General features: G+C 27.7%; 1 protein-coding gene across 14 annotated transcripts; it reads right to left on the bottom strand.

The window, feature by feature from the left end:
- Positions 1-542: 542 nt before the first annotated feature.
- Positions 543-25,664, bottom strand: LOC145180884 (inositol 1,4,5-triphosphate receptor associated 2-like). 14 transcript variants are annotated; one of them, XM_090071411.1, is made up of 38 exons: positions 25,265-25,664; positions 18,117-18,263; positions 17,894-18,015; positions 16,954-17,020; positions 16,630-16,678; positions 16,417-16,465; positions 14,931-15,018; positions 14,389-14,459; positions 14,156-14,220; positions 13,970-14,022; positions 13,795-13,845; positions 13,555-13,632; positions 12,133-12,186; positions 11,832-11,894; positions 10,775-10,839; positions 10,196-10,301; positions 9,670-9,798; positions 9,354-9,443; positions 8,696-8,784; positions 8,091-8,128; positions 7,043-7,130; positions 6,648-6,732; positions 6,398-6,429; positions 5,921-5,977; positions 5,772-5,812; positions 5,194-5,276; positions 5,016-5,096; positions 4,520-4,603; positions 3,007-3,817; positions 2,551-2,882; positions 2,344-2,412; positions 2,149-2,187; positions 1,976-2,071; positions 1,762-1,859; positions 1,546-1,646; positions 1,319-1,371; positions 1,060-1,220; positions 543-822 (listed from the first exon to the last, which is right to left on the bottom strand). In XM_090071411.1, the coding sequence occupies exons 2-38, from the start codon at positions 18,261-18,263 to the stop codon at positions 606-608; spliced, it is 4,002 nt and encodes a 1,333-aa protein (XP_089927537.1). In that variant the 5' UTR covers positions 25,265-25,664; the 3' UTR covers positions 543-605. The 14 variants fall into 14 exon arrangements, 13 of the variants coding, with proteins under 13 accessions (XP_089927537.1, XP_089927539.1, XP_089927541.1 ...); XM_090071413.1 differs by having other exon boundaries at positions 1,346-1,371; XM_090071415.1 differs by having other exon boundaries at positions 16,617-16,678; positions 25,265-25,543.
- Between the last annotated feature and the right edge of the window lie 213 nt (positions 25,665-25,877).

The following is a 25,877-nucleotide window of genomic DNA, read 5'->3' as shown; positions in this document are numbered from 1 at the left end:
TGATGATGATGATGATGATGATGATGATGATGATGATGATGATGATGATGATGATGATGATGATGAGATTATAGATGAAGTGTCAGAATATGTTGATTGAGGATTACATTTTTGAATTTCGTTGAACGTTTGTGCTAAAAATAACAAAATAGACAAACGTTGCGATGATGGTATTGACAAACATGATGACGATAGATGTAAATGAAAAAGCCGAACTATTGAAAAAAAGAAGATTTTACTCAGAAAACCTTACAAATCTGAATCATGTATGTACACTATCGACAGAAAGTTTGAGGCAGGTACTGAATATCTTAAAAGGAAAAAATCATAACCTGCCTCAAACTTTCTGTCGATAATGTATGTATGTATGTATGTATGTATGTATGTATGTATGTATGTATGTATGTATGTATGTATGTATGTATGTATGTATGTATAACAATTAAAATAATAAAAGACATAAACTATGAAAAATATTTATTCTGAAGAGATTTTTTTGAAAAATGTATTTCTTTCATAAGAAGAAAAAAACCATACGAAACTTTTCAACAAAAAATTCTTCTTGTAAAGTTATCGACTATCTTCAACTTTAACTATCCTCAGCTTCAACTGTTCTCATTTTTTTGATATACTATAGTGTGCGGGATATATCTGAGTATAATATCATGGAAGCGTATTATGTCGATTTCGAAAGCGTTTTTTAGGAACCAGTAAACAGCGTAAAACAAAAACGTTACGCATAGACAAAGAAGTATCGTTAACGAGGTTTGCTTTTTTATAGAATTTAGAAATGAATTCGGATAAAACTTCGTTATTTTCAATCTGAAACGAAACCAATGATAAATCAATACCAAAAAAACATGAATGAAAAAAAGAAATAGACACAAACAAGTATCTCAATTTTATCTAGTGAAAATATTTGATGCAAATAAAAAAATATTTGATGTAAATTTAAAAAAAAAAAATGGATTGAATGAAACCGCGATAAAATAATTAAAGGGAAAAAAAAAACAAAAAAAACCACCAAGAAAATAAAAATTTATTCAACCAATTACTTACTCTTGTTCGTTGCCACTCCTTTTTCTTAAATATGCTATATTTGATACAGGAGGTGTATCGAAACTCACTCGTTTATTAGAAGGATCGTCCATTTCTAAATTTCGTCTTTTAAGTCGCTTAGTCACAAGCAACGACTTAGAGATGGAAGAAAATTTATTACTCTAAAAAAAATTCGCAAGTATTTAAAAGTAGTTAATAAGAAAAAGAAAAAAAACTTTATGTTTATTTTCAAAAGCATTTTGTACGTATATTTGATTACCTTTGTTTTGTACGTATATTTGATTACCTTTGTTTTCTCTTCCACTTCTTTTGCTAAAAAGGCAATTAAAATTGATATCATTACGTGACATACACGTGACATCAACGATCACAAAATTGAAATAAAAAAAAGTTCACTTTTAAGGCGTTTCATAATCTTCATAACCAGACTTATTTATTTTTTGTCTTGGTATAAACACATGGTATTTTTTAAATCTATGCTCTTACCAGTATCCATTTCACCATCATCAATAACATCTTGTGATGGTGTCTTTTTTTCCACATCTGACGTATCAGAACGATCGAAATGATCGTCTCGGTATCGACTCCTAGCAATAAGAAAATTTAATTTTTGCCCATTAAAGACACCTACATTAATATTAATGTACCAGTATTTATCACATTTTAATGTAGCAGTATTAGATTTGACCATAAGTCACTTACTTATATTCAGCTACTTCTTGATTAAGTTTTGAAATGGATTGTTTTAGATGTTCAACAAACGCTATTACTATTTCGATGCTACTTGTCATTAATTTTTCCTAGAAAAATGACGAATAAAATATGTTAACCTGAATAAGTTATTAGGGTAATAGTTGAAATGGATTTGTATAAAATATGCAGATTAGAATTTATTTTTTAAAAAAAGTCTACGTACATGCTGATAACATCCGTGCTGCTCTGATTGGGCAGATATTTTCATGGCAGACTTTTGGAGAATGTCACATTGTTTATTCAATGATGCTAGTGCGTCCTTAAAAAAAAAAAAATTAGTTTAAAAAACTTGGATCCTAAATTTTGAAAAATCAATAAATACCGCCATAACTGTACCTTGTAGTCTTGAGTTCCTTTCTTTAAAGATATCAATTTCTAAACGAGAATTAAAAAAAGATTAAAAAAAAAAAAGAAATCATTGCTTTTTGATTTAAAGTATATAGCCATGCCTTGAATGCCAATTTGTTCAACTTAATAAAAATGTTAAAAATTGGGTAAGACTTTAAAAACCATGACAACAAAAAAAAATACTTTAATTTCGTGCCGCAATTTTTCCAGTTCCGTATCCATACCACGTTCTGCAACATCTCTAGCGCGTTCCTAAAAAACAGAAAAAGAAAAAGAAATTCTCACCTATATGTTTAATGCGTAATATTTCTATTTCTGTCTTTAGAAATTTCTGTATTTTAGCGAAAGAGTAAAATTTTTATTCCGTAGATTTCAGGCAAAAAAATGTACCTGATATTCTAGCCTGCGTTGAAGCGTAAACTGATCGCTATTAAAAGAAAAAACAACATGTTGATACTTCTTTTCTAGATCTTCATCTTCAACTAACACTTGACATTTTGATGGAATGAGGAAAGGCAAATTTGACGGCTCATATAATTGAGGAACTTTTAGAGAACCGTTGCTTTCTATCGTGCTATTCTCTGTTTTGCCGTTGTGTGAAAAGGTTTGTACAGAGCCAACTGATATTTCGTCTTCGTCTTGAACACTAATGACAGGTAAAGAAAATGCTGAATGCGTTGAAACACTTGAAATCACGCTGTCACTGCATTTAGATTCAGTATCTAAAAAATTTTTTCTTTTTTATTAACAAGAACTTTATTTAGAACCGATTAAACAGTGCCACGCATAGTTGCACGCTTTAGTAAATTGAAAATTACAACATTTTGATATAAATTTTTCTTATACCGTCAGAAAGCCCACCACAATTTCGCTGAACATTGGATGAAGTCTGATCACCTTTCTTGGTCAGGTTTTCAGTCATTTGTTGTGAAACCTTAAAAGAATCGCGCAATGCGTTCCAAGAAACACGAGCAGGTTCTGCGGAAACTCCATGTCGTCGACGCCTAATGTTATTTTCGGAAGAGTCATCGCAATCATTTTCGAACCCAACATTTAATGAGTTTTTAATACAGTCACCTAATTCATTTTGAGCTTCATTAAAAGAGATTTTACTAAGGTTTTTATCATTAACCATAAGCGCTGATGAATCATTATCCAATGGCATTGGTGAATTACTGTTAAATTGAATTGGTGAATTGCCAAGACAAGGAGAACTTTTTAAAACGGTGTTTTCTTTTAAAGCAAACGCTTCAACATTAGATTCAGATGCTAGAAAACTTTTTTCACCTACGGTTACATCAGTACTTTTTTGTTGCATACGCTCCAAATCAGTAAAGTCAGAAATATTATTGTTCTCCTCGATGGTTCGTCTATCGCAAGACTCGATTAATTCTTTCTTCATGCTATTTACAATATTGTCTCGTTCAGAAATTTCGATGCCTCGTTCCAAGATTTCGAATTTATCAAAATATAAGTTTACTTTTAACATGTCAATATCAGTTTGAGCATATTTATGATTTTTTAAATCACTATTTTCTAATAATATTTTTTGCGTTGCGGAAGAGATATCCGATTGCGATTGATAACTATCTTGTAGATTATGATCACCAGGACAATCTGCAGAATGTGAATAACCATCAGGAGACTCGCGGACACCCTATAAAATCGCAACGACAACAACAAAAAAAGTCGTTTGTGAACTGTGAAAGCGAAAGCGAAAGCTTTTATAAATTTAATAAAAATTCCGTTGAGTTTTATTAGTATATAGAAAAGTACGAAAAACAATATTTATATAAATGAATTATGCTTCTGTTTATAAAAGAATCATCTGTCGATTGCAGTTAAGAAATTCCGCCAGAGAACAGTTTTTAAAACTTCAGATTTACTTTCACCAGATAATTTTTTTTTTTTTTTTTTGATGTTACAGCTTTCTCCCAGAAGAAGCGAGTTTAAAAGTTTTAAATTAGATTAATACTTCTAAGATTAACTATATAAAAAATTGCTTCATACAAATCTCTTAGCGTCTTAACGAAATTTTCACCCTGTTTTTTTTTTTTTTTCAATATTCTGTTGTTTTTTTTTGTTTGTTTGTTTTGTTGTTGTTTTTTTCAATCGAAAAACTGATTTCATAAAAAATTATAAGTTGACTTATAACACGCAGTAAGAAGATTGAGCTGCTTAATATTAATTAGTTTCTACGGAAACGACTCAAGTAATTCACTGAGTGAAAATCAATAGAAAGTGATGCTTTGTGAATGAGACTCTTGAAACGCGCTCGACTGTAAGTACAATAAATAGACTTATCCTGGTAAATAATCTGCTCACCGAATCGAACCATCGACAGTTAGAAAGTTCTTACCAATAGCTTATTTATTTCACGTTTAGTTTCTTTCAAGTAACTTGTGAGCTCGTTCTTTACGTCATCATACGTAATAATTGGTGTCTGAAAGAGTGGAAAAAAAACTTTTACTATAATACATAATAGACCAGTTAATGTAGTTATCACACTTACCAGTCAAATTTACGGATTTTTAAGTTCCAATGTAAAAAAAAAAAAAGTTTTTAAACTGAAGTAATAATAAAGTAATTGGTTTTAACGACACATGAATGTATACACACAAAATAAAAACACATTCTTAATGTGAATACATCAGTGTTCACTGTGGCAAAACATGAAATCACAACTAAAATGAAGATCAAAACATTTTTTAAAACAATTAAAAGGAACCGCTTTTTTAACAAGTTCCTGGGGACAAAACATTATTGATTTAAAACTTTCATGAAGGTGCTAAAACGTTTCTGGTGCAATATCAATAGTAAAAAACGTTCGATCTCCTAGAGTTAGAATTACTAACCTCTATTTTATTTCTAGAAATCAGTTCATAGAGCGTTCGAAGCTCTCTTAAGTGTTTTGATTCCATTTCGTGCATTTTTTCCTTAAGTAAAAATTGAGTATTGCAACAACAAAAAGCCTAGATTAGTTAATTATATAAGAATAACTTTAAAAACAAATAAACATTACATATTAGCAACCTGTGCAAGTAAAATCTTCTGCTTTTGTTCATTTATTTCTTCTTCATGTGCAGAAATTAACTGTTCCATTTCAAAGATTTTCTCTTGGAAAAATAAAATATTTTAAAAAAACTCTCAAATAGTCTATATGAAACCGTTATTTTCTCCCATAAATAACGGTTTCATATATATTAACGGAAAATGATGGTCAAGTCGAAAATTTGACTTGATTATCATTTTCCTTAAGAAATTAATTTCATTTGAAAAAAACTTGATTTCATTTAAAAAAAACAATGAAGGCTGTTCCATATTGTGGTGACATGAATTTTTAAAGATATTTCACGTATTGACACCGCGAGAAGGGCCATTTCTTAAGGAAAGAAAAATTTTTTAAAATTTTTTAAAAAAACAAAGCCACATGATGTTATGTTCGACCTCAGTGAAACTGAGTAAGCATCAGCGTGTCCGTTAATAGCAAACAACAACTAATAACGTAAAGACCTCTGTATCCCTCTTTTAAGATCGAAGTTTATTAAAATATCAATTTTTATGCGTTTATGCTGACATAAAAAATTTTTTTAAATTTCAAATAAATATACTTTTTGATTCTAAATTCACATTTCCAAGACTTTCAACCAGACTACAAAAAAAAAAAAGAAAAAAAAAAAAAGTGATACTTAGTAACATTTTAAATAATAAACATTTTTTCATTCAAAGTTGGGGCGTTTACAAAGAATTACGTTTATACTTGTTTAACTGACCAACTTCTTCACTTGTTGAGAAAATTTCGCAAGTGTTGGAAGATCTAAATACAAAAGGTATTCTGCCAACTATCTATTTTACAACGATACATAAGATAACAGAATGTCACCATGACAGCGTAACACAAAAAGAAGGAGCGTTGCGTTTGGGAAAACCATGACCTCATTTTTTGCTGCTGATAATTTTATTTGTAATAAAAATCCCATTTCTTAAAATAATTTTTTACTGATATATGCCAAACTATTACTGATAAAAATCAGTGATTTTAATCTGTAATTCAATCAGTAGCAATTTTACTCTAATTTTATCAGATGAAAACTAACACTAAAATAACAATATTGTTAACATGCAGATAAGTGAAAAATTAGAACATTAAAGTATCTTGAGAGATTGGATTGAAAGACTTTAAACCAAACTTTAAACCAAACTCCCTTAATACTGTTAGGAGAGAAACTGTTTGTACCTATCATGTCGTTCTACTTCGATTGTCTTTCTCTAAATGACAATTAAGACAATTAATCATAATAAAGAGTTTAATCATACGTGAAAATCACAATAAAGAGTTTAGTCATACGTGAAAACCACCATAAGGAGTTAAGTCATACGTGAAATGTAAATAAATGTAAGCGAATAAAAAGAGACAAGTTTAAAAGAAATCAAGGTATTGATTTCGACGTCGCACTTTGCAACACTTAAAAATGGGAGAAACTCACAACGATATCATCGGATGATCGTTCGTTTTCAAGGTTGTTTAGCATAAGGTGTGCGTTACCAAGCTGATTCATTAAACTGTGCATCCTAATGTTAAAAAAAGCATCAATAACCTTTGTAAAAAGACCTCAATAAAAAAAGACTAAATATTCGCGCCAAAAATTATTTCGAACCTAGTTGCAAAAGATCAACATTATTAAATATTTTTTATGTAAAATTTTTCGTTTACTTATTGAATTGAAAACAAAGACATTTCAGGCGCTTGTTTCCATTTCGATCAACATATAAAATTTTAACTTTTAATAATTTTTTTCTAAAATACGAATTAACGCAAAATATAATATATTTTGTACATTTGTATTTTAATATGCACTTTTTATTTAAAAAAACGTTTTACTTGGATTCAGTCTCCACAGATAAGATTGACAGGTCTCCAAACTTCATCATAGCTTTCTCCCGCGCTTCTTGAAGTTGAGTATTTTCATCTAAACAATTGTCCTCGTCATACAAACAAAATAATATAAAAATTAAACGAAAAAAAAATAAAAAGTTGAAAAAAAAGTTTAAATTTGCAGATGGGAAATTAAATGACGTGTTCATTTTCAAATAAAAATGACGTGTTCATTTTCAGCTCCGAAACTTATTGAAAAAAAAACAATCGTCAAAGTGCTTTAGAAGTTTCTCCATGAAAAGAGACGCTTGTTAAAGATTTTAAACCGAATTTGGAAAAAACGAATGAATTAACCATTAAAAAACAGGGTAGATTTGAAGTAGTGGTTGTTGGTCGAAAGGCAATAGCAGAAGATAGTATCAGCAAGGGGGACACTATAGAAGTAAAAAATCAGCAACAAAAGAACAATAGAAAAAAAAAAAAAAAAAAAAAACACGGGTAAAAATGTGGTTCTGACACAATACCACTTAACATTCAAGTGTTTAACATACGTTTAAACGGTTGATTTATAAGTGCCGTTCTAGCGACTGATAAAAAACGTGACATCATGTTGCTCTCGAATCGATAATAAGAATTTAAATTTCTGACGCGTTACAGTTAGAAAAAGACAAAGTAAATAGATGTTTTATTTGCGTAACGTTGTTGCTCCATTTTCATGTTGCTTCTCTTTTTTTTGTTTGCATACTTTTGTGCTTTTAAAGACAATTAAGTCAACAATTTTGTTGAGAAATTTTCAAATCGATAAATTATTCTACTTATTCTCATCATTGCAAGCCTAAATTAATATTTAATTTTTACGCTGTTTTTATTATTAAAACTTGATTACTGCTTGTAAGAAAGTTTCTTACTTATAGGGAAACATAAATCGACTTATTTAGGCGATTGGCTGAAGGTAATATAAAAATGGATCCCTGAATAAATGAACAGAGGCCGGCTGGCATTTTACGCCTCAAGATAAAAATAAAAAAATTCTTTTTATGTTTTGATACTGTACCTTTTAATTTTTTCATTGTAGCCAACAACTGTTGAGCTCTATAAAAATAAAAAATTTGTTTTAATTATTTTCTTCCTTTTCTTAAAAAAAGATTTTTTAAAACGCCAAACATTATAAAAGATTGTCGAGATTGCGACTTAAAATTCCAGCAAGTTTTTTTAAAACATACCGCCGGCTTGCTTGTAAAACCTTCTATGTCTAGTGTAAATAAATCTTTAGGAAAAATTAATTTTCAAGACGCCCTAAAACTTCAAAATTTAGTCCAAAAAGTATTCTTTTCTTTGGCGTTAGGGGCGTGTTCTGATTGGTCAATTCTTAAAAGCTTTGGATCATGCGTAAAACTAAATTTTTCATAATATTTAAAATCAATTTCTTATAAATAAAAATGGACATAGAAGGCTTTACAAGTAAACCTTATTAGCCTATATCAGTTGTGAAACAAAAGTGAAGTTTCTCAAAATTTAAAAAAAGTTTCATTTATGTCAAAAAATATATATTTATCAAACTCTGGATAAATTATTTACATTATTTACAAGACTTTTTTCTATTTTTTAGCGGTATTTACTTTCTAAGTTATGCAAAAAAATATTTTAAAAAAAACTAACTTTTTTTCCGCGCCCTGTCTTCCTTGGGCAAATTCCGTAATTTTTTCAGTCAACGAATCTATTTCCATATTTAGATCTTCAACTACCATCTGAAACAAAGCGAAACATGAATACGCAAAATTCGAGTCATTTTTTCTAATATCTGTTTATTAGAAAATTAACAAAATGGTGTGAAATTATCAAATTTTTCTTCAATATCAAAAAGACAAGTCATTATCTATATTTGCGAACAGACACATGAGATGCATGATTGAAGTTTTTGATAAATCTTATTTGATAAACTCGTGTTTCAGACATCTTTTATCAGCATTTAAATAAAAGAATACATTGTCCAGAAAAAAAAATGTAAATTTTAAATGTAACTTTTCTTTCAAACCGTGCTACATTTGACCATATTAAAGATAACATTCGGCGATTGAGTTTTTTAAAGAACACGAAGCTTTCATTAGAAAAACTAAAAATCTACACTGAGAAATTTTACGAAGTGTAAAGGTTTTCAGCTAATAAATATTATTGAAAAAGCAAACAAATTTTTTTTTACAAAAAAAAAAAAAAAATACGTTGAACATCTCTAAAGTGATTGGTAAATTAATAATGAAAATTAATCTAAAAAATGATTTGTTATCCTTTAATATAACTTTCCCTGTGTATCACTTACAGAAGTTTCTTCAAAATCTATTGGTTCAGTGCATATAAGTTCTTCCAACTTCTTCTCAACTTCCTCTTTTTTTAATCGAAATTTTTTCCTCTAAAGAAAACTTTTTTACTGCTTTTTTTATAAATTTAAAACTTCATAAGCCATAAAATAATAATAAAAGCAACAACAACAATAATTATAATAAAATCATCATAGTAAATTAAATTATAAAAAGAATATGTAAATAACCAAATAATCAAATAAAAATATAATCAAAAAAATGTAGTGACAGTTATTGCGAACAATGCGTAACATTATTATCTAAAGAAACACTTACACATTGAAAAGCAAAAGTTGAATATGGATGTGGTGTAGAATCAGATGCAACTGAATTTGAACTCAAACTAGCATCAGACAGTTCATAATGATGATAAACTGGGTATTCATCAACACAATTTGAATACTCCTGTAGATAGTATAAAAATGACCCAAAATATGAAAAATGAAGAATAAAAACAATATGATCATGATTATATAATCATAAATTTTTCTGTAGTGTCTTTATCATATCAAAAATATTTTTATATTATTCATTTAGTTTTAGGAAGTTTTTAACTTTTGTTTTTTCTTTTTTTACAAGTTTATAATTTAAGCGTTCAGTATTTGATGAGAACAGACTAACCTACTCCAAGTAAAACTCAGTCACTGTAACTAGGGTACCAAGTTTAACTTAATCTGAAATTTAACCTTAAAACTTGTTTGATTCCCGCATCTCATTTCTAAATTTCATCAATTTTACAAGGAAATTTACAATTTACAAGGAAAATTACAAAGTAAACAATTGAAAAATCAATATGCAATACCAAATCAGATTTAAGTTCTTGCTGTAGAGATTGAGGCCATCTTTCAATCTTGGTGCTTGAGCAAAGCGGTGTGCTCATCATGTTTAAACTTGGAACCATTGAAAATCTAAAAGAAAATGCTAAGTAAAAATTAGATGTTAGAGTGATGTTGTAGTGAGTTAGTGTAGTGGTGTTGTATATTGGTGTAGTGTTAAGCTCATATCAACTGTTGTGTGAATGATATTTATATATTTAAGACTAGATACCCATCCTCACTTTCTATTTTTTAACTGTTAATTCATCATCGTAGAACATATGACAGATGAGAATTATGGATTTACGCAATTAAAAAATTTTTTTAACATTGCAGTTTCTTTTCTTTTCTGCATAAAAAAATGTTTTATACAAAAAAAAAAGAAACTACAATATTACAAAAACAAAACAAAAAACATTTTAAACAATAATGTTGATATGCTTCATTCTAAAATGCTTTGGAAAAAAGTTACAAAAATGCCAACATTAGGTTAAAGAATATAAAAACATCCTTCATTCTAAACACCATCTAGTGAAAAGTAAAAATTTTGATTATGAGAACTTTACCTATTAATTTGTTGTTTTAGCTCAGAGACTTCAGTTTCAGCATTAATTTTCTGTGCCTTTAACACCTGAAAAAAGTAATAATACAGATACATATAATCAAATGAAATCAGTATAATATAGGTGCATCAATTTAGAAAAGTTAAAAAAATAGGTGAAAACAGAATATATAATTTCGAAGGTTGTGTTAATTAAAGTTAAATAAAATGTTTTTTTTTTTTTTATGTTATCAATAACTGAGAAAGAAATTGTCTTTTCTAAATATCATTTTTAATTAATCAAAAATTGCACGATTAAAAAATCAAGCAAAAAAAAATCTTAGGAATTACTGAAACAAGTAATAGTTTTGTAACTTTATAATTTTTTCAACTTGAGTTCTTTAGTTGCCCCTATCATGCAATTTTAGTTTTTAATTTACACCACTTGAGTTCTTTAGTTGCCCCTATCATACAATTTTAGTTTTTAATTTACACCACTTGAGTTCTTTAGTTGCCCCTATCATACAATTTTAGTTTTTAAACCCAAAATTCATGATTTTGATCACTAGCTTTCATTTATTTCCAAGATAATTTTCTTAGGTTAATAAACATTAATTCATACTTATACAGTTTTTTTAAAATGTAAACCATGCAATTTCTTTAAAATCAAGAGGCTTTTACATATTACCTTTAATAAGTAGTTTGTCATTAAGATTTATTAGTACTGAAATGATTTACTTCCTTGTCATGATCTAAAAATACCTAAAAGTATTCATAATCTGGCAATTAAAAAGCTCTAGAGCAATCTTAAATCTGTTAATATCTTTGCTGGGGGTTAGGATAATTTTTAAACATTGCTTTGAAGATCCAAACAACTATTTTGACCTAACAAAACCCTCTTATCAATCTCTCTGGAGTAAAAGTTAAAGATCAACATAAAAAACTATTAAATATGCATGGTAGCATTTCATATAAGAAAGTGTAATTTTGGAATAATTAAAAAAAACTCATATCATGCCTGTTGAATATTTTACAAATAATGTCTCACACATAGGGCAGCATATGAGGTATTATTTCCTCACCTCATTTGCTAGCGAAAGTTCAGCTATAACTGAAGACATGTAGTCAGATTTGTTCACACATTCCTTCAAAAAAATATATAAAGATTATTAGACCTATATAAATTTAAAATATTTACAGACAAGTTTTAAATGGTAATCTCTGATAATAAAACCAAATAAATTGAAGAAACTATGTAAATTAAACCATTTAAGTTTGAAAAAAATAAAACTTATAGAAGGTTAGACATTAACTTTAAATATTTCATACATCAGGATCTAAAAAAACATAACTCTTTTTATACTTTTAATACACTGATTTTACCTCTAAATCATCTTCTTTGCTGGTTCTTAACTCATTAATTTGATTAAGAAGTTCCTTAAAACCAACAATTTATCATTCACTTAGATATTTACATTCACTCAAGTAAAGACTGTCCAGAATGATAATGACCCATTGAATTTTTAAAATATTTCAAGAATCACTTAATCATTTTTGATAACTTTTGAAATTGCTTTAAAGTAAATTTATTTTCAAATACAGTAAAGCTTTTAGAAAACATCATCTTTAAGTTGATTACAATATTTTCTCCATTTATTGCATACACTTCTTAAGAGGTATTTGATGACAGTTTTTGTAACTTTCCAATTTCGCCCTTCTTATGCAACTAACATTTCATGGTTGCCTAAAATTTTTTAAATGAACAAATTTGTGGCACATGTACTGGATTCACTTTTTTGGGAAAAAATTAGAGCCATTTTGTTAAACATTTTAAGTAAGATGCAAGATCAGGCAGATCATCATGCTTTCAGAGTTCATATTCCCATTTCTGATACCATTTAATTGCACTTTTTGAGTAATGATAAGATGCAAGAAAACAGGCAGATCATAAGTAATATTGAGTAATGGCAAGAAATTTTGAGTAATGGCCAAAGTTTTTGTTTTAATTGCTTTTTGAAAAACATCAGCCTTTGTTCCTTTTGGGATTGTATAAAATTTCTGACTTAAGAGGGGGGGGGGGGGACATCAAACAGCCAAGTTTGCAGTAGGCTTCATCATCCATTCCAATGCACTTTTGATTTCCTTGAAGCTTTTATCGTAGCATTTTTTAACAATGTTTTTGGCTTTCACTGAATTGCTGTTGAGATCTTTCTAGGAGCTTCTGCTTCCTATATGTCTTTTAGACATATCTCTTTTTGACTTCTTCGATTGTTAAGTTGGGAACACCAGTTTATTTTTCAATGTTTTTAATTTAGTACTCTAGTTTTGTATGAATATCCCTGATCACTTTTTGATGAAGTTTTAAACTTGACAGACCTCTTTCTTGGTTTCTCAAAATTCTTTCCTATTCGCAACCTTCACCCCACAATTTGGTGATATGACTGACAGCTTTCCTTTGAACTTTATACTAACTACTTAAGCCACTCATCCAAAGTTAATTTTCTCACTTCTACTTGAAAATACATTTTCTTTGTTTACAATCAGCCTTTTTAAAAATACTTTTTTATCATTTGAAATGGAGATGGAGAAATGGAGAAAAATTTGCTTTAAAACAAAAAAAAAATTATTAAAAAATAAATTGATTAAGTGGATCTTTAAAATATTTTTAAAATCCCATGGATCATTATTATTTCATAAAATCTTTGATTAAATTAAACTTTACAAATCAAATAAATTTTCCAAGCCATAAGAACAAAAGAAAAAATATTTCAAAATTGAGTATGAGATGTTTTATATTTAAGATACTTTTTGAGCTATCAATTCTTCTGATAACTTCTCTCTATCTTCTTTTATTTGAAGCAAACTGATATCTAGCTGTAAAATCTAAAAAACAACATAAAACTGACATTTATTGCAAACCTAATAGCTACATTATTATACTCACACTTAATATCCAAGACAATTAATGAAGTTCTGACTGAGTATTGATTAATACATTTCTTTTAAGTTTACATAATTATAGGCTTGAAATTATGCACAGAAAACCTTGTTTTCGTACTCCTGTAATGTTGCACATAACGACTGGTTTTCTTTCTCCTAAAACAACATAATTATGTTTAAAATTTCAAACCCAATTTTAAATAATTTATGACCTATAAGACATTTCAGAAATAATATTTGAAGAAATTACAGCAAAGTTAAAACTAAAACAATAAATTACCAGATACTGTGTTTTTTCTAATAAAATAGCCTTGCAATTTTGAGTCTCAACCACTAATATATAAAAATGAAAATAAGCAAAAAGCAAATTAAAATCAAAGGGGAGTTGGGGATATTGAAAAACTTTTTTAAAAAAACTCTAGCAGACAGTGTTGTGAAAAATGAAACTAAAAATCAAAATTTATACAATTTGCTTTTAACTCTTCGTGTTTCTTAAATGTAATACGACTATCTTCAGAAAGTTTTTCAAACCTACAAAAAGATTCATTTTATAGTTTAAATGTCAGACAGTTATATAATTTAAGATAAACAAAAAAAAATCATTACATAATAATTATATAAATTATCAATTACTTATGCTGATAAAATGATGCAAAATTTTATTCTTGAAAAAAAAATTTGTCTTAAAAAAAAACATACTTCATTAGTTGTTTTCGTATTGAATCATTTTCTTGCAAAATAAGCAAGTTTTGGTCTTCTGTAGTATTTAACTAAAAGAAATGTTAAAAACAAGTATTGAAATCCCAAATTGTCTTTTGGCTTGAAATTTTAAATGCGCAGCTAAATAATTTAAAAACACCTTTTTAGTAATGAGAAAATATATTGCTGTTAGCAACATATGTTGCTGGACTCATACTATTGACAGATGTTGATACTTTGCCCAACAATATGGCTCATAAATTCAAATAAATCATGGTTAAAGTTTCATACAAACATGTGATAGATTGCAAAAGACCATGGTTAATTTATGCATTTTATATTGTAGTATGCATGGTTATTGCTCAATGTAACCTCATGTCTACTATCATGGATTATAAGATGTAAAAACATTTTCAAATTTAAAAACATTTTATTTACCAATAAAAAACTAATTTATTGTTAGATAATGTAATTTTGAAGAAAAAAACTACTTTTGTAAACTTAAATGAACTTGCATTAATAAAAAGTAAATAAAATATTACATTAATTTTCAGCTTTGCATTTTCTTCAATTAAACGCTTGTTTGTGATTTCTAACTCTTCTAAACGAAGTTGACAGTCACTGCTATCCCTTGAAAAGCAAGAATTCAATAAGAGGATTAGAGATGGGTGTTTTTTTGATTTCAGATATAATTTCAGCTGAAATCTAAGCAAAAATTTTTGGGAGATTTAAGGCTGATTTTTTACCTAAACATAAAAACCTAAAATTACAAAAATCCAACAATTTAATTTTGAATATTCATTAAAGACAGCTATGTTTTGCTGTCAGTCAATAAATGTTTAGAAAAAATGAAAAAACAAAAGAATGAAAAAATGAAAGGATGAAAAAATAAATTGCAGTAAACAAAAGTGTTTTGTCTGGAATAATATTAATATTTGGTTTATTATTGCAATATTTGGTAGTTCAAAGTATGAAGAAGATCAAAAAAAGAAGAGACAGCAGTTCATATGTAAACTGAAATGTATATGAAAAAATGTAACCCAGAAAAAGCCTCATCTCTCTTTCACAAGCCTGAAAGTTATCACAGAATATTGAAGCAGTTTAGTGCTCAATCGCAAGATTAATCATAAAATTTTTAATGAAAGTAGAAAAGAATTAAAAAGTTAGAATCAACTACTCTTAGTTGATCTAAGCTATGAATATGAAAATTAAAAATACTACATGAAAATTTGCTTGACTTTTTGTACAAAAAAAAGCAAAACTCTTTTTATGCAAAATAAGTTCTTTTAAACTGCTCACTTTAACTGGTCATTGAAAAAGAAGGATTTCTCCCTCTTGTTTCTGAAAATAGGAAACTTAGTTTTTTTTGGAAGTCAAATGGAAGTCCAATTTAAGCTTGGTTTAATAAAAGATTCCATCTTGTACAAAAAAATATTTCTACAAGATGGAATACAACTTGCTAAATGTTAGAAATATCTCTGCAATATCTTGCAAATATCTTGAAAGCAATATTCTTATTTTGAATTAACAGCTTTGGATCCTTTAAGTTAATAGAAGTAAAATTATCATGAAAACTGTAATATAAGACAAAAAACACGGAAGCAACTAATTATTATGCCATAGCAAACAAAAAGAAAAGTTTGATCCAAGATTCAAACTATGGTTTTTATGAAGCTAATATGCCTCGCAAAGCCACAAAAGATTCTGTTTTAAGCCAAACAGATTGGTTCATTAATTCAAGAATTCAACCAATAATGGTTTAGTTCAGTAAAATCAGATGATGTAAATCTCTTTGCATTTAAAAGATTGTACTCCTTAGATTTTTCTTAACTGAGATACCTTCTAAATTCCTACTAAGTAACTAAGTATATTCCCCTAATCCAGAAAGAATATGGTAATATAATTCCAATGTTATTTTCTCTCTCAAGTGATTCATACTTTATCATAACTAATTAAGTCTGCAATTGATACTGATGAAATAAAGATATATATCTGTCCTGTTATAAAATCTTTAATTAAACCTCTTACCAACTTAAATCAGCAGTTTCTGTACTATCGTTGCTGTAAGTACTTGGGACTACAAAAACATCAAAAATTTCTACCATTATATTAAACTTGATAAAAACAAAAACATTAAAAATAAAATACAATTTAAATTTTTCATGTAACATATATTTTAATTTCAAATTTATATTAGTGTGTATATGCAAATTTAGCTTCTTGTTTACTTGTTAAATTTACCATTTGATAGTTTTCTTTCTTCTATCATCATATCGTTAAAGCTTCCTATCTATGTTGCAAACAAAAAACAAATGTTTGTCATGAATTTTGCAGAAAAAATTCCAGAATTAGGGTATAAATAAAAGCAACTATTTTTAAATAAAAGAACTGAAAACAATAAGTTAACTCAAAAACAAAACAAACAGAATTTAACTAAAAGAAACAATGTATTAATGATCATACTGAAAACGAGGAATTTAAATAAATATTAATTTAAAAAAAAGTGTTTTATTTTGGTTTTGGTAAAATTCTAATATAGTTTATATATAAATGTAAAACAAATACCTTTTTCCCTTCATAGGATTTATTTGCAGAAAACTTTTGAACTGGTGGAAAACTTTCAGCAGATAAACTGTAGAAATAAAAATAGTTATTAATTACAAACTTATAAAAAAACTCAGCCTAGTAATAGTAATGTTGCAAACAGTTAATTAAACAAGCATTCTTTAAAACAAATGGAAAGTTTTGAAATTTGACTGCAAGCAAAACTAGTTCCTATGACAAAATCCTGAGTATATTTTTGTATACCATTGAAGATACAACTTGTTGTCTTCAGACCATTGTCATTCTCCATAAAATCCATTTTATATTTGTGTACAAGTATAAGCACACTTATAATATCTTAAGAAATTAATAAACAAAAGCACTTGATTTAAAAGATTATGTTAATCTTATTGCTTCCATATTAAACTTTGGGTACATCTGATTAATAATTTCTAAATAGTGAATTTTCATATTTCTTAAAGGATAAACAAGAATGTATATTAGACTTTCTATGTGATATTGCAAGCCTTCTTAACTCCTCCCCTGTCTTTTTTACAATCAATCGGTTACAAATACAATCCAAATAAAACAAAATATAACAACATAAGTTACTCTTAAAAACTCCAACTAATATTTTCCTAATATTAATTATGTAAACTGACAATTGATGCTCTATAGCTTCTTTTCGTTAAGCAACCATAGATAAATACAAATAATAATAATAATAATAATAATAATAATAATAATAATAATAATAATAATAATAATAATAATAATAATAATAATAATAATAATAATAATAATAAAAACAATAATAAAAAACAATCTTTAAAAAATATCACTTTAATATCAGCAATTGATAATTTTTCTCTAAATAATAATAAATCAATAGACATTTTATCTAAATCAACAAATTTGACAAATAATAAACATATCAATTAAGCTAACTAAACAAACAAACTTTTTTTGTTTGATCTTTTGTATCCATTTTTTCATTCCCTTTTCATAAACCTTTTGATTGATAAGTGGATCAATCCCTTTTTTGTCCAAAATTTCTACAAGATCATTTATGTAAGGTAAAACCTAAAAAAAAAATCTCCACACCATTTCTAAGCTTTTAACAATCTATTACACAAAAATATGTTTTTTTTTTAAAAAAAAGCAAAAATGCACAATAAAATTACCTCACTATCTGCAGCTTTCTCTTTCAGAAACAAAATTAGTGTTGAAACTTTTACGCAGTCATGGTGTTGCTTATCACAGAATTTAAAAATTCCAATTAAAATATCTGAAATTTCAGATTTCAGGTCTTCATCAAAAAGGTCATCCATCTATTTTGATAAACATAGAATATTATATAGATATTGCAATAAAATAAAATCTAAGCTACTTATCAACAACAAATCTTTTAAAAATTTTAAAATAATTATCTTAATAATTAATCTAATGGAAAAAATAAAATTAAATAACTCAAAAAAGAAATTTTTCTTTTAATTTAAACATTGTGGTATGTCTTTAAACTGCAAAAACTAAAGTTAATAAGCAAACATTGTTATAAATTTAAAAAAAGGGAATAATAAGGCACTTGGAAATCTTTTATTGTCTAAGCAAACAAATACAAAATTTTCGGTTAAATTGAAATTTTTTGAAAAGAAAGAAACCATTTTTTATATACACATGAACATTTAGAGTAAACACTTTTTACTTATTTGCGAATTTAAGTTACAAAAGTAATAAATGGTTTAAGCTTCATTTTTAAATATCTCCGATATTTTAAATTTATTCATTCCAAAAAACAAAACTTAAGTGCATATTTGATAATAATAGTACCTAAAAATAAATATCAGCATTTGTAAAAGATATATAACAAGTAGCCGAAAAAAATATTTAAGAAGTATTTAATGAAGAAATAAATTTTTTTTTTTTTTAAATATGTAGCACTTCAAATAATGGAACTTAATAAATAAAAATAATCGCATAATTTGTACAAATTTAACAGAAAAAAGTCTAGTGCAGCTAAAATTAGTCACCACTAAAATACTTTGGTATTGGAGTTTATACATTTAAGATTTGCTGCAGAAAAATTTAAATTTAAAAAAATTTTACAGTTTTTGAAATTTACCGCATTTTATTTCCGGCTTACTGACCAATTGAAAATGATATGACTATCAAAGACTCTCAAAAACTTCATAATGGCTAACTGGAATAACTGCGAAACTACACAAGCTTGTAAACACACAAAATCATTTTGAGCACGAAATGTAATATATATCCGGTAGACTCCTTACAAATAACCCTTTTTCAAAATTAGAAAGGCCATACAAGCTTATTACGTTGAATTAGATAAAAGGAGTCTCCACAAAAATATATTTCTCTCAAAGTTTCTCAAAATATCACTATTTTTTTGGACAAGTTTTTTTTCTGTTTTAGAATCGTTTCGCTCTTTCTTTTTCCTTTTTTTTTTTTTTTTTTCTGATTTTGTAATTTTGAAATTTAATCTATGATCTGCAACAGCAAGAAAGTTTGCTTTTTAAATCTTTTTTCTTTGAAAATCCCTAAAAAGTTTTCAGATTGTGAACTTTTTCGGCTACGTCATTTATATACTACATCATACATAAAAATTCTCTGAATCTTTTAAAAACTGTATATTGATTACTAGTAGCTTATTAAATCATAAGGATATTTCAGCCACTCTAATTTTGTTTAAAACGAATTAGCATTCTCTCCAACAAGATCTGCGTGAGAGTTTTTCATAGAGAAAAAGCTTGCGCAAACTCTTGAACAAGTATTTATATGAAAATCTTTATCTTAATTAAGGCTGAATTGCAATTTTTACATTTTAGCCTTAAGCAAAGCCACCGAGAGAAATTTCGGGCCCTGGGGAAGTTTTTTTAAGGGGCCCTCATTATGATCAATTATATACCCATGACCAATAGAAGCGTGCTCTAGTTATTGAAAATTAAAAGTGAAAGTTAATTAAATCTTTTAAAAGTCAAAATTATTCTAATCTTTTAAAAATTATTTTAAAAAATTCTTTGTACACACACGGGGCCCCGGGAATCTTCCCCGTCCACCCGTCCACCCGTCCACCCCCCTCTCGGCGGTATGGCCATAGGATGATGATAAAACCAACTTTGAGATAAATTTTTTTTGTTCAGACTCCAGTAATGTAAATGAACATAATAAACTTATAAAGTGTTTTAGATTTTGAAAAAGTGATGGGAATCTAATGCCCAGCACAACGTTTTTCAAACGTGCATCAATAATTCGCATTAGCGGGAACTTTTGCAAGGATGAATATGTCGAAAAATAAATTGATGTAATTGTATAAAGAAACTTTGTCAATTTAAATTAGAATAAGTTATTCAACTAAAACAAATATGAACATTACGAATTGGACTAAATATAAAGTTCCCTTTCTATAAGCATGCTTTTATTATGTCGAACTGGTTCAAATAAAAACCAGATTTAGAGTCTGGATTAGGCGCGAATTGGAATAAGCAAAAACTGTCGTAAACGTGCTGACCGTTTTTACACCTGCTGGTACAACTGCAAATTGGCGTTAGCAAAGCGAATTTTAAACGTTGGGAGAAAATGAATTGTTTATTTTACTAAGTAATGATTACTTTTAAAATACATTTTATTTTTAAAACTTTTTTTCTAAATAGTTTCTTTAGATATAAATTATTTGAAGAATAAGTTATTATTTAAAAGTAATAGTAAAATTTTAAGTAATTTTTACTTATAGAAAAATTCAAAAACTTTCTTTCAACGTTTAAAATGCGAGATAGAACAAAATAATTCTAACCTGACGAAATATGTAAAATATGCGAAACATTTATAACCCTTTGCTTTTATTCTAACTCACTCAAAAAAAACCATATGAAATTCATTTGTACTAAAAGTTGACAAAATTTATACTAAGTGATTGATAGATTTTATACTTTTATATTTTATGTTTTGTATATTTATTTGTTACTTTTCGTTATAAGCGGAAAAACCAAACACCGATGCTTTACAAGAACAACTTTTTTTGGGAGTTTGGCGCATCATAGCTAAACATCAACGTTTCTGTCTAGCGTTCAGGCTAGATGTTCTGATGTTAAAGTAAAAATTTTCTGATTTGAAGAGTGGGAGTTTATAAACTTTTTATTTCATTTTAAACAGATAATTGTTGTATGTAATTTCAAGATAGGTGCAAGGTGCTAAAGTTTATCTCAAGTAAAAATACAATCAAAAACTATTAGTAAAATAAATTTAAAATTTCTATGTTAGTCAAAGTTAAAAATTAAATTAGAAACTTGGTTTTAGCCATTTTTTTTAGAATTTCGGTGCGTAGTGCGTTGTAACTCGCTGCGGTCGTGAATTGTATAAATGATACAAAATATCTTTTTTGCTGAACAAAAAATATTTTTTTTATAAAAAAGATATTTGTCAAGTTTCTCATCGGGTTTTACACAGTTTTGTGACTGGCCCTTATCTTGATAGCAATAAGGAACATGCAATTTATTATTCAATATCAAAATATACAAACTTTTACATATTCATTAATCAACGAATTAATTGAAAAATCAATCAATGATTAATTACTTTTTGAATTAAAATTTTTTTTATTTTTCGTTACGTAGATGAGTTCAAAAGTTAAATTATCAAAAAATTCCCTTTTGCCCCATGATTTTTTTTAGCTGCGTACATCATATTACTGCTAAATTTTTAGCATTGCTGCGTACATCATATTACAGCTAAATTTTTAGCATTGCTGCGTACATCATATTACAGCTAAATTTTTAGCATTGCTGCGTACATTATGTTACTGCTAAATTTTTAGCATTGCTGCGTACATCATATTACAGCTAAATTTTTAGCATTGCTGCGTACATTATGTTACTGCTAAATTTTTAGCATTGCTGCGTACATCATATTACAGCTAAATTTTTACAATAGGTAATTCATCCTTTCATAGTGATAAAAAATTACGTTGCTATAATAAAACTTCTTTAATAAAAATTTAGATTATTCTAAATTATCAAGAGTATTTTATCTTCCATTGGAAAATGGAATGCAGCATGGCCTACTTTATACACGGCCGGATATGTTGCATAAATAGGCCGAAAATTAGAAGGCCAGTTTTTCAGAGTTTTTTTCGCCAGGGACGGCGTGTTGATCAAGTTTCCAAATTAGTTGTGAGAAATATGGTAAATAAATGCGCTGTGGTTAATTGTAAAACTGGCTATAAATTTAAAAAACGTGAATCTAGTTCTCTTTTTGCAAGTAAAGCTGTTTTTAGTTTTCCCAAAGATACTAGCTTAGAAGAAAAATGGATTAAATTTGTAAACAGAAAAGATTGGAAACCAAGCAAATATTCAGTTATTTGCATGGATCATTTTGAAGAGAAGTATTTAAAATATGGAAAACGAGTTACTTTAAAACACGAGTTAAAACCTGTTCCATCTATTTATTCTGAAGAAACTTGTATTCCATCTTCTGTAATGCCTAAAGTTTCTAACTTTCGTAAACCACCAACTAAACGAGATTCTACTATCCCAGATGAAATTCATTCATTTCAAGAAATGGATAAAATAAAAAACATTGATATGCTTCATGAATCTAACTCTCCAAATGGATTTAGTTTTCAAAGATATGAAAGTTTTGTTTTATATTATCGTTTTTTTTTTGAAGACTCCACTCCTTTTATTGAATCAATAAGTGTTGATAACAATTTGCATGTAAAACTGCATTATAAAAGTTGTCCACTTCCACTTCCTCATTGGTTTAGAATTATCAACAATTGTAAACACAAGTTTATCTATTTTAGATAATTTGGTGTCATATATGCACAATCTTGTTGAAGGAAACTCCTATTATTTAGTTAATGAACTTTCAAAACTAATCTTTTTTAAATCTAAAGGTCGACCTCCATATTCTTCAAAAGTGTTACATTTTGCACTAATGCAAAGATATTCATCATCTCAGGCTTATTCGCATCTTCTGGAACAACTTCCTTTACCATCAAAGTCACTATTAAAAAAGTTAGTATCAGGAGGAACTGATTCCATAAAATCATTAAAGTTATTGTTAAATGAGGACAAAATAAGCAATGATTGTGTTATTCTTTTTGATGAAATGTATCTGCAGCAATCTTGTGAATACCACAGTGGTAGATTAACTGGACAAGATAAAGAGGGTAATCTCTACAAAGGAGTTATTGTCTTTATGATTGTTGGCCTTAAGAAATCAATACCTTATGTAATTAAAGCCATCCCAGAGACAAATATCACTGGAGATTTCATTAAAAATGAAATAAAGGAAAGTTTAAATACATTAAGATCTGCAGGTTTTAACATTCGAGCATTGATTGCAGACAACCATCCAACAAATATCTCAGCGTATTCTAAATTGCTTAGCATTCATGGGTCAGACAAGCCAGAAGAAAATTTCTTTATCACTTATAATGATCATAAAGTTTATCTAATGTATGATAGTGTTCATTTGCTTAAAAACTTAAGAAATAATTTGATTAGTACTAAAAAGTTCATTTTCCCACCATTTCAGTTCACCGATTACGGTTTTGATATAAAAGTGTCTGCAGGGGATATCTCTTGGGCTTTGTTTCATAGAGTACATGAAAAAGACAAAACTCTTTCAGCAAACTTAAGAAAGACATATAAATTAGGGGAAAAGACTCTATACCCAGGTAACAATAAACAAGATGTCAACTTGGCATTAAATATATTCCATGAAACAACTTCAGCTGCAATTCAAAGTTATTTTCCTAATGAATACTCAGCATCAAAATTTTTAAAACTCTTTAATTTATGGTGGGTAGTATCCAACTCAAAAATGAAATACTCTAATAATATTATAGGAAATGCAGCTGTTATGGGGGATGGTAAGCCACAATTTTTACGTGCACTTGCTCACTGGGTTCAAGAGTGGCAAAATTTGCAGTTCAGTTCCACTGAAAGATATTGTCTCACAACTCAGACTTCTAATGCACTAGTAGTAACATTGCAAAGTACTTCAAGTCTAATTGAAGATCTTCTATTTGAAGGATATAATTATGTTCTAACCTCACGTTTCCAAAGTGATCCATTAGAGCGACATTTTTCAAAGTATCGCCAAATGAGTGGTGGCAGGTTTCTAGTTGGATTACGCGAAGTAATTACTTCTGAGAAAATTTTGCAAATGAGATCATTATTAAAAGAGAACTTTGACTTTTGGAAATAGGATTTAAAACCTTTTCATTCAGATGTGAATCTGAATTCGATTTCAGAACTTTTTAATAATGAAATTCAGGAAAGTGAGTTAGATGAAGACAGTAAAGAGGTTACAATTTTTATTGCTGGATATATATGCAGAAAGTTACTTAAAAAATTGAAATGTGAATTGTGTACTTTATTGCTAAAAAGTGATGTCGTTGACATAGATGCAGAATATATTGACCTAGTATCCAGAGGAGGTCTCTTAACTCCCTCAAAGTTACTTGCAAGTCATGTTGTTAGTTGCTTTGCTATGCTTGATGCAGTGAAACAAAGTCTACTTACTTTGGAAACTCTTGAGATCAGAAAAGTTAGCGAAAATATTTTATATGAATATAATTTGAACCAAAAATTTATTTGTGATAGTCATTTTGAGTGGGGACTTTCTCTTGTTAATCGAACAGTAATAAATATTTTTTATAATAATGAACAAAAGATTGTAAGTGGGAGTAAACACAAAGATACTGTATTATCTTTCAAAAGGAGACAAGGAGAAAAAAGAAAATAAAAAATGTAGTGAATATATATATATATATATATATATATATATATATATATATATATATATATATATATATATATATAGTTTATACAAATAAATTGTTTTAACTACAAATTTGTTTATAAATTCAATATCGTTAATATCTCAACTCCAAATGCTATTTAAAAATGCATCTGTTATATTTTAAATGTTAAAAATTATGTATTTGAAATGAACTGTAAAATATAGTTTTTACTTAATATTTGATAATTTAATTTCTAATTTAATATTTAACACAGATGAATTAGCCTAAAAAATGTTAAATAAGGAATACTTGAAAACTTAAAACTTTGGAAACGTTAAGCATTACTTTTAAAACTATTTTACATTTTAAAACACAAAAACTTAAAATACTGAAAAACTGGCCTTCTAATTTTCGGCCTATTTATGCAACATATCCGGCCGTGTATAAAGTAGGCCATGGAATGCAGCAATAACTTTTGAGTTAATATCGTTTGTTTTTAATATAATTCATAAAGACTAGTGTCTAATTAAAAAGTAAACTAAACTCAAAAAATTTGTCAAGGCTTACTTGGATTACGGCAGAGTGTCCCTTTAATGCTATTTTATGCGTTCTTACATGTTGCAGGGTATAAATAAGGGTATGATTTCCTCGGTATAAATAAGGGTATGATTTCCACGGTATAAATAAGGGTATGATTTCCAAAATTGTTACCAATTATAGTAAGTATTGTAACATCTTGCAATTAACAAGTAATAACACAGTTATCAAAAATCCAAAACCTCAAATCTTCTTCATAACGAAATTTCTTATACCAAACATAAACATTTAATAAAATCTTTATCAGCTAAGTTAAAAATAAAAACCACAGTTGAAAAAATTATCCAACTATTTTAATACCATTATAGACATAGCAATAAACTAAAAGATTTCATATAACCAATTGTAAACTAAAAGATTTCAAACTACCAATTACAAACTAAAAGATTTCATTTATCAATTTAAAGAAAACTTCCTGTTTCAGCATTAAGTAAATATTCAAACATTTTAAAAATTTATCTCAAATGTAACAGTAGCATAAATTATTGAAAATACGCTACTAAGAAACCCTGCTTTCAAGCAACTTTTGTAATATATGCGAACGGCAATATTCATACTTGCATATACCATGGAAATTAATTTG

Source organism: Hydra viridissima, unplaced genomic scaffold (assembly GCF_058129835.1).
Source record: "Hydra viridissima isolate aposymbiotic clone 2 unplaced genomic scaffold, HvirCarnegie_v1 scaffold_14, whole genome shotgun sequence".
Lineage (NCBI taxonomy): Eukaryota > Metazoa > Cnidaria > Hydrozoa > Anthoathecata > Hydridae > Hydra > Hydra viridissima.
The sequence above is the reverse complement of the archived record's forward strand: the minus strand, read 5'-3'. Positions and strand labels throughout refer to the sequence as shown.

Excerpts from the sequence above, each read along its gene's own strand:
- LOC145180884 (XM_090071411.1), bottom strand. The coding sequence starts at position 18,263 with ATGGATGACCTTTTTGATGAAGACCTGAAATCTGAAATTTCAGATATT. Across the intron at positions 16,466-16,629 it reads AGAAAGAAAACTATCAAATG|TCCCAAGTACTTACAGCAAC; the intron begins GTAAATTTAACA and ends ATGTTTTTGTAG. Across the intron at positions 14,460-14,930 it reads ATGCAAAGCTGAAAATTAAT|TTAAATACTACAGAAGACCA; the intron begins GTAATATTTTAT and ends CATTTCTTTTAG.